This window comes from Aulostomus chinensis, chromosome 2, assembly GCF_037954235.1.
Source record: "Aulostomus chinensis isolate RoL2024-O1b breed Wild chromosome 2, RoL_Achi_v1.0, whole genome shotgun sequence".
Lineage (NCBI taxonomy): Eukaryota > Metazoa > Chordata > Actinopteri > Syngnathiformes > Aulostomidae > Aulostomus > Aulostomus chinensis.
In genome coordinates, this window is record NC_141321.1 from 8149009 (window position 1) to 8163684 (window position 14676).

The 14676-nt window shown below is 46.8% G+C and overlaps 1 protein-coding gene across 7 annotated transcripts in view; it reads left to right on the plus strand.

Annotated features, from left to right (window-relative positions):
• sema6d (semaphorin 6D) overlaps window positions 1–8678 on the plus strand; it is a 116349-nt gene extending 107671 nt beyond the window's left edge. For 4 of the 7 annotated variants that reach the window (XM_086225647.1, XM_086225656.1, XM_086225630.1 and 1 more), the window contains 9 exons: window positions 106–261; window positions 1006–1179; window positions 1577–1717; window positions 2006–2083; window positions 2189–2247; window positions 2811–2867; window positions 3365–3547; window positions 4595–4836; window positions 4941–8678. In XM_086225647.1, the coding sequence (XP_086081773.1) occupies window positions 106–261; window positions 1006–1179; window positions 1577–1717; window positions 2006–2083; window positions 2189–2247; window positions 2811–2867; window positions 3365–3547; window positions 4595–4836; window positions 4941–6071 (2221 nt within the window). In that variant the 3' untranslated portion in view covers window positions 6072–8678. The remainder of the gene's footprint in view (window positions 1–105; window positions 262–1005; window positions 1180–1576; window positions 1718–2005; window positions 2084–2188; window positions 2248–2810; window positions 2868–3364; window positions 3548–4594; window positions 4837–4940) is intronic. The other 3 variants (XM_086225671.1, XM_086225666.1, XM_086225679.1) reach the window with 3 other exon arrangements.
• The last annotated feature ends 5998 nt before the right edge of the window (window positions 8679–14676 follow it).

The following is a 14676-nucleotide window of genomic DNA, read 5'->3' on the forward strand; positions in this document are numbered from 1 at the left end:
CTTTCCATGCCTTTCAATGCGCGTTATTATTACTCCCCAATGTGTGATCATATGGGCTGCTCTTTGACCTTTTTACCCTCGGTGGGTGTGCACCCTCCATTACAGACCCGGGTGCTGTGCAGGTCACGGTCCAGCTGCATCCTTTAAGAGCTCCATCGAGTTCCCGGATGACACCCTGCAGTTCATCAAGTCCCACCCTCTCATGGACACAGCTGTGCCTTCCATTGGAGATGAGCCTTGGTACACCAAGACCCGTGTCAGGTAACTGGGAACGTACATGAGCAGTTCTGGAACAGAGACATCTTAGTTTGAGAAGTATGAACATTTTTACTCTGAACCAATTGTTAATTTAAAATTAATTCTACAGGAAGTTATCTAAAATAAATCAAACATGAAGTGTGTGACCAAGCACACTTGTACTTCAGTACCCAGCTGTACGTGATGGCTAGACAATTCAGCTTACATAATTCTTTACTGCAATGATGTTAATATATGGAGATATTAGTCATGAAACACAGCTTTTAACTTAAATTGTCCTCTGCAGGTAAAATGTCTGGATATTGATCCAAAATGCAAGTAACAGAATTGTTTGACCTCAGTAAGTGAAGGGCCAAAAGCTCCTTTTACACAGCCTTGCCAAGGTGGCAATCTTACGCCGTTGTGCTGCTTTTGGTACAGAAGTACACAGCCGTGGACCGAAGAGGACCACGTGTTTGTCCTCTGAACTTGGAGCAGAGACATTTGCATGTTTGTAAAATGGACAACTGGAACAGTGGAACAGACCATTTAAAAGTTGTATTTTTTTTTTTTACCTCTGCTGCAAAAAGCCAGAATGCTGTTTAAATTCCCACATAGGGGCACGCTGTTGTTTGGCTCTGCAAGGTCATTTTTAGAGCTGAATCTCTGTGGAAGTGCTGAAGTTGTCTTTGTATTGAAATAACCCCCTACATTTTGCTAGGGTCACCCCTGCTGTGCTTAACACATGCCTCTCTGCTGTGTGTTCAGGTATAGGCTGACCGCGCTGGCTGTGGACAACGAAGCAGGACCCCATAAGAACTACACAGTTGTGTTCATAGGGGCCGAGTCAGGGGTTGTCCTCAAGGTTTTGGCCAAGACCTCCACTGTGTCGCTGAATGACAGTTTGCTTCTGGAGGAAATAGATGTCTTCAACAAAGCAAAGTAGGGAGCAGCACTCTTCACCCTCTCTGTCTGCCTCTGTTCTCTCTTTCTCTTCCCTGTCTGTCTTTTGGCTGACAAGTCAGCAACTATTAACTTGAAGCTTCCCGACACGGATGCATGTGTCTGTCTGCGTTCTGTACATGTACAGTGATGTGTGTGTGTGTGTGTGTGTGTGTGTGTGTGTGTGTGTGTGTGTGTGTGTGTGTGTGTGTGTGTGCTTAATTTTGGATGCACAACAGGCAAACTTCTGTGTCTCTGATGGAAAAATCTGGTTTAAACTGTGAGAAAAACCTTTATGTGACTCCTCCACATAACAAGTGATTCAATCTCCTGAGACTGAAACAGTATACAGACTTATCTGATAAACCTTTCATCAGGATTCTCTTCTACCTTTCAGGTGCTTGTCTAGCCATGAGGATGACAAGCGTGTCCTCTCGCTGCACGTGGACAAAGACACTCACAGCCTCTATGTTGCTTTTTCAAGCTGTGTCATCCGCATTCCCCTAAGTCGCTGCGAAAGGCATTCCTCCTGCCACAAGTAGGTGATGCACTGATGCAAACCTTGAGGGTTACAATGAGCTCTTTGTGGTTGGCCATAAGTTGTGGCTTTATTGTTTTGTTTTGCAGACAGTGTCATAAAGGGAGTGATAACAGATCCTCCTTGTGTGTTGTAGTTAATGTTCAATAAGTCACAAATGATGATGGTGGAGTTACCAAACAATTAAACCTAGTTTAAAGGGTGTGTGTGTGTGTGTGTGTGTGTGTGTGTGTGTGTGTGTGTGTGTGTGTGTGTGTGTGTGTGTGTGTGTGTGTGTGTTTACACTAGGTCATGCATCGCATCAAGGGATCCTTATTGCGGCTGGAAGCCTCACGGTGCCTGTGAGAGGATACAACCTGGCGTTCTGTGAGTTCAAGCCAAGCATCAAATGCAATAACATGAATTGAAGATGTTTGCAGTTGTCTGGTTCATCTGTTTGGCAGTTTGTTTCATTCAGCCTTCCTCTTTCAGGACTGGCTATGAGCAGGACATTGAATCGGGGAACACTGCCCACCTGGGAGACTGTCAGGGTAAGAGTCTCATCTTCATGCCATGCCATCTATCCTCAGATATACACACAAACACACGGACCCACACATGCACACAAATGCGATTCAAGCTCATTGCCACATACACCATGAGCCTGCACACTCACACCAGTAACCACTCCAGTAACTTGCCCCAGCATATGTCTACGTGCAGTATTAACAGACACATCGACATACAGTACATGACTGCTTGTAACTAAAGCTTCCTGTTAGACACAAACATGGACATTCAAGGATCATGTTCAGCTGGTACAGATGGTAGAGGTCTTCTAATATCTCGTTGCCAAATACTGAACTGATTTACAATATCTCCCTCCAGATGTACCAACTAAATATGACCCAAGCTGAACCTCAGTATTGATCAGAACCAGAGGGCCTCCAGTGGCTGTAGTCAGAATGGACACTGCTATTGAGTGCTTCATATCTGTATTGTGAAAAGTGCACTCTTAAGAGTCTCTTGGGGGTTTTTAGTTTTTTGTTTTTTTGTTTTTTTTTCTATTTCTGAATTCCTTTATAATAATTTCTTGTCCTTTGAATTCTTTTAGCATTTTTGGGCACTACATCAGCGCCAGATTACAAATCATTTGGCGACCCTACCTCTGGTTAGTTTGATCTTTTACTCAAATGGTTTCTTTCCTTGAGTTCAGCATCTTAAATCCTGTCTCTCCACTGCTACCACCACTCATTCATCTTACCAACACCTCCTGAATGCCCATGTCACCTGCTTCATTCTCATCATCGCAAACAGCACATCTGCCAGGCAACATTGGTGCACAGATTCCACCTTTTCTCTCATTTCCTGTTCAGATTGTTCCTCCCTCCTGCATGCCCACCCACCCTCCCTTGGCATCCCCACTGTTGTGTACCAACTCCTCTTCGAACCTCAGTATCCTCTCTTTTGTCCCCTTCCAAATTATTTAAACAAAGATGTGTGATTCTTGAACACAAAATGTTCATTAATCACGACAAGGCTTATTTATTTGTTTTAGGGACACTAATCTAAAAAAATTATCAATTGGTCACGCCTACTAACACGGATGATGACAGTATGCTTTACCAACGTCTGCACCATTTGTTAACAATTTGTTTGTCACCACAGACATGGAGTTTTCATCAGCGCCAGTCACTGTCCAGCCCAGTGGGCCCATACCCCCCCCAGTACTCATTCCCACTCAGAGCCCCAGCTCTGGGCCTGGTCCAGAGCTCTACGGCTCAGGCTTTGTGCTGCAGGATGACCCATCCACCTCCCATTCTTTAGACTCTATCCCAGGGGGCCATGAGGGTAAGGCCCGCAGGGAGGCAGCCAGCATGCTGCATTGAGCCCTAAATGATAGCTGCCAGCAACTCTCACTGAGCCACACAAAAGAGAATCCACACACCAGCTCACACATGCAAACACACACGCACCCACATCATGGCAGCTATTTAGGGTTTCAATTAGATAACATGTTAGATATGAATTATCTAAACCTTAACAAATCCAAATTTGTATTCATTATTTATGTTACCATGTTCATATTATCACTGTTTTCCTTTTAAATAGCAGTAGTTATGTTGTTGTTTTTTTCTTTGAAATGATTTTCCACTCTGTTTTAATCATTAACCCACCACTCCACCCGTTAATTCTTTCTTTAAAACCTTTGGTTTGGATTCAGCTTATGTCTCTGGCAGTATAGTTCCTTTAACTCTAGCTGTAGCTCTAGTAATAGATTACCCTGGCTGGTAGATCATTGGCTAGGCCTGCTCTGCCTCATCTCTGTAGTGGCTGCACTGTGGATGACTAACTCTTTCAATGTCTGTGGTTACTAACAAACCTCCAAAAGCAGCAACTTTTTCAGCATCCGGGAGGCAATCACTGCTGCTGTTTCCTTGGGCCAACTCTTTTCTGGTTGATCGTTGCTGTGAAAGGACTGATTCGGTTCTCTGTCTCAGATACCAATGCACGGCTAACCCTTTGATAGGTTACGCATGACAAAATGCTCTTTGTAAAATGTGGATCAAGGCAGTTCAAGTCTTCCCCTTTGAACTAACAAAACAATGCTTCTTATGAAAGGTGAAATTAATGTGGGTACGTAACAGCTTCTGCCAATTTCCACCCTCTTTTCAACTCTTTTTATCTGGGCTCAGACGAATAGAAATGTGGCGATCTTTATGACCTCTAGTTGTGGTTGACTGGGCACATTGCACGAGGGGAGGTCTAAGAGAAGAAACTCATGCACGGTTGTGTTCAGACACAAACATACACATTTCTGCTGTTGAATGGGGAGAGACGCCTCACAGAGCAGTTTGACTGTCACCAGGGGTTAACCTGAGCCTCAATTTGTTGTAGGTGTGTGGGATATCCAAGCAAGTGAGACCAACCATATGGTCCACATGAACATCCTGATCACCTGCGTGTTTGCTGCTTTCCTCATGGGTGCCCTGCTGGCTGGTCTGATTGTCTTCTGCTACCGAGACTCAGTCCTCCGTAAGCCAAGACATGTCCACAAGGATGCTGAATCCGCACCGTCCTGCTCAGACTCGACTGGAAGCTTCGTCAAGCTCAACGGCCTCTTTGACAGTCCTGTAAAGGTATAACAAACCGAGCTGTGGAGAGGAGGGTGACTGAAAGGAAGTGTTGCTAGATTATTTTGACGATACTCACTGATACTGATTGCTATTCTTCTGACACGTAGGAGTACCAGACAAACATGGACTCTCCCAAGCTGTACACCAATCTGCTGAGCAATGGCAAAGACCTGAGCACACCCAATGGCGACACCAAGACCATGATCCTGCGGGATGGCTGTCAGCCCCCTGAGCTGGCTGCCCTACCTACACCTGAGTCCACGCCTGTACTTCAACAGAAAGGCCTGCAGCCCATCAAAAACCAGTGGGAGAGGGCTCACGGGAAGGTCAGCGGTCCCCGTAAGGAATCCAACTCATCTGTCAAGAGTCCGCAGTTCCTCCATTCTTCTTCTGGTCCCCCCAGCTCCAACTCCCATCACCCTCACCTTGCCCTAGGACACTCTCACATCCCTAGTGCAGTTGTCCTGCCCAATGCCACACACGACCAGCCAAACCTTGATAATGGAGATGATACATTGCCACATTCATCTGAGAAGAAGCTGAAGAATCCAGATTCTAAAGGAAGTAGAAAAGATCAGAAGAGATCTGTTGATGCAAGAAATACTTTAAATGACCTTTTAAAACACCTCAATGACTCTGTGGCCACTCCCAAGGCCATTCTCCAAGAGGGACCAGGGCCTCGCCCGAGGCAACACCTCACGCTGGAGCCCATGGAGGAACTGACGGAATTACCACCCAAAGTACCAAGTCGTGAGGCCTCCCTGTACTCACCTTCATCCTCCCTGCCACGGCACAGCCCCACAAAGAGGGTGGATGTGCCCATGCCCACCACTCCCACTACACCAACCGGCAGCTTGAGTATGGGGGGCACCCTGGAGAGACAAAGAGGGGGGTACCAGCTCCACCGGAGTGCCTCACACAGGCACTCCTTATCCACCTCACCAAATGGGGTGACCATGGGGGTATCTGTGTCTCGCCAACACAGTATGAACAGAGGGGGTTACATCCCCCCAACACCCCCCTCCAGACTTGACTCCCATGGCGGAGTGATGGGGGCAGGAATGCACTCGCCCCACCCTTCCTCTCTATCCAGACAGAGCAGCTACAGTGGTCATGGCTCACTCCCTCGCACAGGACTTAAAAGGACCCCGTCGCTAAAGCCAGATGTGCCCCCTAAACCCAATGGGTTTTCACCACAGACTCCACAGATGCGAGTGGTTAATAAGTACAGTTATTAACAGAGAATGGACACTTCAGAGTGAGCTCTTGGTATTGACTGTTGAGCTTTGAGCCCTGGGGGCTTGGAAGGGGCTACAGATGGGGAAGGGCCCAGTGTTTGTGTATCAGCTTGAGGTGTGTTCCCCCTTTAAACAATATGCACATTCACTCACATTAAAAAGGGAAAATCACACATGTGGCCAAAGATACTCCTTGGGTCTTTTTTGTTGTCACTGTTTTCACCCCCCCCCCCCCTTCCTTGTCATGGTAGCCACAGAACACAAAGAGTGGACAGTTGAGAATCTGCTGCTCCCCGTTGTATCTGGGCTTCAGTGTCACCAGTTCCCGTATTAACTACATGGTTTACGACACTAGCAGGTGCCACGACAGCATCTGTGCATGAGGTACCTGGTCAAAAACAGTGGAATACTTGAAAAATGGGTCTCATTTGTCACTGCCTTTGAGCACTGTCTTCCCACTAATGTGAACTGAACAGAGAGGGAGTGTAGGCCATGCTGTTGTTAGCAAGATGGCCTGAAGCAGCGGAGAGCAAACTCATGCTTAGATGAGATGTCACAAAGAACAGCTGAATCAAGCAGCGTGCATACAGAGGAAGAGTTATTGTGTGCTTGTTGGTTGACAGGAGAGTGTTGTATAGAGGTAGACGCGATCGGGCTTCACACCTGGTATTCACGAGAGGTGCCACATGCAGAAGATGTCCTGAGAGACCTGTCTTAAGACCTAAGACACTGTCTCTTATTTTAGCAAAAATGTCCCTTTGCTCTGTGTTTTCAAACAAAGCCTTGTGTCATCCTGTGGTGTTTCTGGTGGTTACGTCAGGCTGATTTAAGTTGGTCCAACTGGGTGAATACTGGGACAGGAACTCTGTAACTCACTGGGAAATATTACTTAATACATTTGCTGCTATTGGTTTTAGACATAGCCGTTTGTCTTTGATGCATTTATATCTCTACCAGATTGGGATGGCCCTGTTATGGGTGTGCACATCTGCTCGTTACGTTGCACACAGAGGCCAAGAAGTACGAGTTCAAGCAACCAAGCGCACTGTTAAAACTGATAAAGGGGCTGAAACCTGCTTCTAACCTCCACTGCCCCTTTTGTAGGCACTATACTGCTGGCGCAAGAGACTTCTTTCTTTATGTAGCAATGATATTAAGAAAAACATTCACATCTAATAAGGTAAATGCGTTTGGAATGCCTTTACAATGATTTACTGTAATATTTAAGGAATTTACCATATGAAACTAACAGAACACCAATGGTTCAGGCCATTTCAGGGCAACTCTATTCTGTTCTACCAGTGTTTCCCCAACTGGTAACATTTTTTTTCTCCTACATCCATCCTATTAAAGTTATATGAAACTGACCATAGAACAATACGTACTCATGTCGTGTCATCTGTCGTGCTGGTTCTGCAGACCGTGTTCCCTGTGCAGCTTCCCTGTGAGTGCCCAGTGTACAATCAACACAATGTATCCAAATGAGTCATGCTGGGAATGACAAGATCCTGTATATACTTAAATACTATAAATAAGGAATATAAATATTTTTAGGCGAGTGAACCTGAATCTGTGCATTGTGTGCCTTATTCACAAAATCTACTACAATATATATAAATATATATATTGGCAATGTCAATTGGTTCTCAGTATCTTATCGTCATTTACTACATAAACCATTTTTATATGAGCAATTTTAAATTTAGTTGTATTGAAAAGTCACTACCTAATCTAAACTCAAGTGATGGAGAAAACAAATTGACTGATTGTGAATGACAGTCGAAAAATTCCTGTCAAAATGTTGGATTTATTTTATTTTTTTCCTTTTACTGCCGGTGTTGAGAAGAATGGTGTTATACCACCATGAAGAGGTGCCATGCAGTGAATGTATTTTCTTGACAGTGGGATGTAGGGTGGTCGAACCTTGCACTGTGGAGCAGTCGGCTCAACGCGGCACATCCTGCCCACAGCCAATATATTAACACAGTATTCACATGATTTGGAGTTGTTGCGGTCTCACAGAATCAGTGATTCCCCAGGATTGCAGTGACAAGAATTGCTTCTATTGGCCAGTAAGGACGACTGAGGGATGATCTCTCTTAGCAGTGGATGACATCAGCAATCTTACCTGAGAGTCAGTTGCCTGTTTAGCCCAAAGCCACATTTTGTTTACAAGTGATGATTGTATGTAAAGAATTCTGCCTGTCATCTAACCAATGTTTGGCTCTTTTTTTCTATGAGACGTGTGCACACTGACATACACCGACGTACATTTGACATACACTGCTCAACTGCCTTGTACATTGCAATATGAACTGGGTCTTTCTGTTGCAATCCTAAATTGAAGCCTTTACATTTCAGTCTGTTTATTTGCAGACAAACCGGTTGTTGTTTTTTTTTGTCATGTAATTTTGATTTAAATACTGTGCAACATGGCGATGCAAGGCCAGCTGTATATACGATCTCCAGAGTATTTGAGTGTGTAGATATGTTGTAAAGTTGTACTGTGAATGTGTAAATAATAATGATGGTCTTTGTTTCATGATATTTTTTGTTGATTTTTTTAACACGGCATGTATAGTTGAAATAAAACATTACTGCACAGAACAGATGAGACTTAAGGGATTTTTCACGTCACGGTTATAACATGGGTGGGTGTCATAAATCGCCTCTTTACGTTACGGCTCGTGTTTCTGGTGGGAGAGAGCATGACGAAAGACCTTAAAAGAATTGAAATCAGATGTTCAATGTCTTGCAAATGCAGCCAGAGTATTGAGATGTATTCAGTACTCGCAGCATGACATGCAGCTAAAACTGTCCTGGCGTTAGCTGTGTGACTTCAGAGACATTACAAGTCTTCAAAATGATTACAAGCTTCAGACTATTTTTAGGGCCTGGTTGTTTTGAAGTTTGGGGCCAGAAAAGAGTCAACCACACCAAAAAGCATGTGGGAAAGTTTCCAAAGTTGTATGTTCCTGTAGACAGCAAACATCTGGACTAACTACTGCTCAGGGCACAAGATCTGAGCCACTAATGAGCCGTGGAGAAATACACACACACACACACACACACACACACACACACACACACACACACACACACACACACACACACCAGCCCATGCATACATTTAGATGCATGCAGTATAAACATTCAGAGAACAATGTTACACGTAAATACAGCTGAGATAAGATAAGCCGTCAACAACAAAGAAGAAAGGCGAGATGGTTGGAGGATAAAAACCTTCCATGTGTTTTGGATTAGCGGAGGGAATAAATAAATGACCCACAGAGAAAAGAAGTCTCTCCCTGCTCAAAAAGAATGACTCACGCGCAGGCCAACGTGGATTTCGCAGCAAGTCAAGTGGCAAAAACCGTACTTGCTGCAAACCATCACAAAGTTGTGTCACATCAACTGTTCAATGCACATATTAACCTTCCACGCTAAAATAAGTCCTGTAAATTGAAATATAGGAATAAATACTGGAGAAAAAAGTTTTTATGCTTGGCTAAGGTGCAAGCAGGTAAATCTAGACGTGACAAAGTACAATGAAGATTTAGCAAATGAGTACATGAAGCAAGTGAGTGAAACATCAATCATAGGTTTGCTCACCGGACCTATAAAGATATCTTAAAAGATGACTAATACCTGCTGACACCGAAGGACGTGGCGATATTTCTTGCGTCTTTCCATTTGCACAGCAGCCTTTTTACATGCCATAGCAAGGTAATTACAGGTTTAACTGATCAAATTAATTATGGTCCAATTCCATATAGTGTATGTCTGTACTCCTGTGGGTCATTTCCTGCCCACACGGAACAGGGTGATAATTAATATCAATAATTACACCTGTGTTCTCAATGACATATAAAAAATGGCTGCTATATATCCTCCACGGAGAGAATAATTCAGACAGCCATATCAGGCAAGGTGGAGACGTGTACTGTTGGTTTTACTCTCCGGCCGCCATCTCCCGCTGCAGGTTCTCTCCCTGCTGCTTGCTGACCAGCAGGCGATAATGATTTGATTGCTCCCTGTGTTAAAGAGGACTGTTTTACGTTGTCACACTTGCCTGAGATCTCAAATCTTTTGAATCAAAATGTTGCCTTATTAAAAAAAACAGAAGTTTCGTTAAAGGAGTTACGTGCGAGTAGCGAAAACCCTCTGAGGACCTACACATCCTATTTTGAAATCTGACCTTAAAGTCCCACCTTGTTTTGTCTGGATATGATCACATTTGGGGCAGCACGGTGGTGCAGTGGTCAGCACTGTGGTCTCACAGCAAGAAGGTTCCAGGTTCCAGTCCCGGCTCCAGCACAGGATCTTTCTGTGTGAGTCTCCATGTTCTCCCTGTTCCTGTGTGGGTTCTCGCTGGTACTCCAGCTTCTTCCCACAGTCCAAAGACATCAAGAGGGGACGAGGCTGATTGATACTCTAAACTGACCATAGGTGTGGCTGTGAGTGTGAATGGTTGTCTGTCTCTATGTGTTGGTCCTGTGATGGACTGGCGACCTGTCCAGGGTGAACCCCGCCTCTCACCCGTTGATGCTGGGATAGGCTCCAGCCCCCCCGCGACCCTTAATGTGTAGGAATAAGCGGAAGACAATGGATGGATGGATGATCATATTTGCTCTTTTAAATGAGCAAGCAACCTTCTTTAAGACACACAAGCAAATGCTGCTCCTGACCAGCTTTGATCAACACCAACAAACTTTCTTCTTGATACTGCCACTTGTCACTGATAAGAAATGCTCATTAATTCAATTTTTTCCTCAGATATCTTCATCTTTTTAATTTGCAATATATGAAGATGGAAATACCCATGTAGAGAGGTGCATAATGAGATGGGATGACCGTCACCATGTTGAGGCCGAGTATTAACATGCTCCTTGGTGATCGAATCGCGAGTAAATGGCTCTTAATGCAGCCTGATTGTGGAGAGCACATTCAGAGGTGTCAGGGCTTCTGGCATCGTGCTTTTAGCAGTGTGAACGTGAATGTGCTTAGCCAATTTACATTACACCAACAAAAACAATTTCGAAGACTATGTCCTCATCATCAACCAGTACATTTGTTGGTGGTTGACGTTCTCATTTTCTGTCATTCACGTTCATCCATAGGGGGTGAAACAGACTGGTTGATGATGAATATGATTGATATATATATATATATGTATATATATATATATATATATATATATATATATATATATATATATATATATACACACACACACACACACACACACACACACACACACACATATACATACACATATATATAAAATAATAGAAAATAGAAAAAAAACATATTGTAGCGTTTGCGGCCCCACAGCGTTGCTGGCTAGCTGGCTGAGTGACGAGGACACAGTGGCTGACGTTTTAACCAGTACGCTGGCGTTTATTCCCTGACTGTACAGGCTAACCCGGGGTTGGAGGAGTGCCAAAACAAAACAGGCTATTAGACAAAAACTAGCTAACTAGCTCACTTAGCTCCGGGGCAATATTTTCGTCTCCGTCTGCTTTCCCGAACTGCCCTCATCTCCCGCTCTCTCCCCCCTCAACCTTCTGTCCCCTCCCTAATCTGTAAACTGGCCTATCACCAAACTAAGGCAACTCCTTCCCCCCATGAACTCCCCGTAATCCCCCCCCCCCAGTCCTGCAGGATCGCTACACAGCCCCCCCCCCCTCACTAAGTCCTCGTCCCCGAGGAAGAGAATCTCAAATCTTGGAAGCGATCCGGAAGGCGCCTTTCCCTCTGTGACCTCCTTACTCCTCCCTCCATCAGTGGAGTTTCAGTTGTTGTAGCCGGACTCCTTGGCACCACAGCCCCAAGTGGCGTCACCACTTCCCCTTGAGGAAGATTCTGCTGCTGCCTCGGTGGGGCCCTCCTGTGGCGAGATGACCTGACCCTTGCTCTGGGAGGGGTTGCTGTGAAGGCTGGCTGCTGGTCTCCCCAGTAAGGTGCCATCCTGTCCCGGTGCAGTACAACCGTGCGTCCTCTGGGGGCAAGTTTGACTCTGTACACAACCTCACCAACTCTCTCAACCATGTAACAGGGACCGACCCAGGAGCTGTCCAGCTTGGGGCAACGCCCCTTTACTCTTTTCGGTCCATACACCCAGGTAAGGTCCCCAGACTGGAAGTCCTGACCACTGACAGGTGCATCATAACATCGTTTCTGGCGGACCCCTGCCTGCTGTGACTGGTGTCTGGTGAATCTATGAGCCATTTCCAGGCGGTCCTGTAACTGCCTAGCATACTCTGGACCGGCGATAGTGTCTGGTGCATCGGGTGGTCGCCCATTGACCAGTTCCGGTGGTGTCCTGAGCTCCCTGCCCAACATCAGCAATGCAGGGGTACAGCCAGTGGATTCCTGGACTGCACTGCGGCACGCCATGAGGATGAGGGGTATCTGCAGGTCCCAGTCACTCTGGTCCGGGGCAGTGGAGAGGGCTAACTGGGCACTCAAGGTCCGCATGAATCGTTCTACCAACCCGTCGCTCTGTGGGTGAAGTGGGGTGGTTCTGGTCTTCCGGATGCCAAGCTGGGTACACATAGCGGTGAAGACCTGTGACTCAAAATTTCGCCCTTGGTCTGAGTGAAGCTCAGAGGGTGTTTCAAAGCAACTGAACATTCCTTGTACCAAAGCTTCAGCGACGGTTGTTGCCTCTTGGTCAGGAAGGGGGTAAGCCTCTGGCCACTTTGTAAAATAGTCAATGGCCACCAACACATACCGGTTCCCTCTGCTGGTACAGGGAAGTGGACCCAACATATCGACTGCTACTCTGTCCATTGGTGCCCCAACGCTGTGCTGTTGCAAGGGTGCATGGGACTGACCTTGAGGGCCCTTGCGGGCTGTACAGGAATCACAGCGGCGGCAGTAGTCTTCAACATCCCTTCGGCTCTGCCTCCAATAGAATCCCTGCCTCAGCCGTCTCAATGTCTTTGTCATTGAGTAGTGACCTACTCCAGGAGATCCATGATGTGCCTCCAGCACTTCACCCCGAAGATCCTTCGGTACAACCACCTGCCAGCGCGGTTCTCCAGTGGCTGGCTCACGCCAACACCTCTTCAGGACTCCTTCCTGGAGCTCCACCCCAGGCCACTGGGACCACAGACCCCTGACTGTGGCAGACTGGGCGACCACATCCTCCCAGGGTGGCCTGTTGTCTGTTTCTAGCCATCCCATGACCATTTTAAGGTCAGGGTCTTTGGCTTGCAGCTCACCCCACCCTCTCGCATCACCTGGTAACAGGGCTCGGCAGACCACCTTCCTGGTCCCTCGGCTAGCCACCTCCCTTTCCTCGACCCGGTCGCAGTTGTGACAGCTGGGGGCACATGGTCGACGGTAGAGGCTGTCTGCGTTCCTGTGACTCTCACCGGCTCTGTGCTGTATGGTGAACTGAAAGGCCTGCAGCTGTTCGATCCATCTGGCGACTTGTCCCTCCGGCTCTTTAAAAGACATGAGCCACTTCAAAGCAGCATGATCAGTACGGATGGTGAACGGAAGGCCGCAGAGGATGTGCTTGAAATGGTTGACTGCATCGATCACTGCCAAGAGCTCCCTACGAGTCACACAGTAGTTCCTCTCTGGCTTCTCAAGGGTACGACTATGGTAAGCAATAACGCGCTCTCCTTCAGGGGTCAGCTGTGAGAGCACAGCGCCAAGGCCTGTATTGCTAGCATCTGTGTCAAGGATAAATGGCAAGTCTGGGTTTGGTGCTGCTAGGACCGGGTCTTTGCATAAGGCCTGTTTCAGACTGTGAAAGGCTTCATTCTGTTCCGGTCCCCACTCAAACTGTGTGTCCTTGTGCAGTAGGTTGAACATGGGAGCAGCAACTGTAGAGAATCCAGCCACAAAGCGTCGGTAATAAGATGCGAGGCCTAAGAAGGACCTCAGCTGGGGGACGTCGGTAGGGGTAGGCCAATCCCAGACAGCAGCCACCTTGTCTGGTTCCGTCCTGATGCCAGCTCCACTGACCTTGTGCCCCAAGAAAGAGACCTCCTAACGCAGAAAACTACACTTCCCTGGATGCAGCTTTAAGCCTGCAGACCTGATCCGCTGCAGTACCTCCGCTAGGCTCTCAAGTGCAGAGTCAAAGCATGGCCCATGAACAAGGAGGTCATCGAGCTAGACAAGGCAGCGCTCCGGGGGAACACCCACAAGGACCCTCTCCATCAGCCTTTCGAATGTGGCCGGGGCATTGCATAGCCCAAATGGCATGGCAGTGAACTGCCACAGGCCACGTCCCGTGGTAAAAGCAGTCTTGGCTTTGTCCTCCGGAGCCAGGGCCACCTGCCAGTACCCACTCCGGAGGTCCAATGAGGAGAACCACGATGAGCCAGCCACATAGTCGAGGGACTCATCTATCCGGGGCAGTGGGTAGGAGTCCTTCACTGTTTTATCATTAAGTGGTCGATAGTCGACACAGAATCTTGAACTTCCATCTTTCTTGGGAGCCATTACGACTGGTGACCCCCATGGACTTTCCGATGGCTCGATAATGCCAGCCTCCTTCATCTCCTGTAACATCTGGTCAGCAGCAGCCTGGCGAGCTTTAGGCAATCGTCTAGGCCGCTGGCGGATTGGATGTGCATCCCCT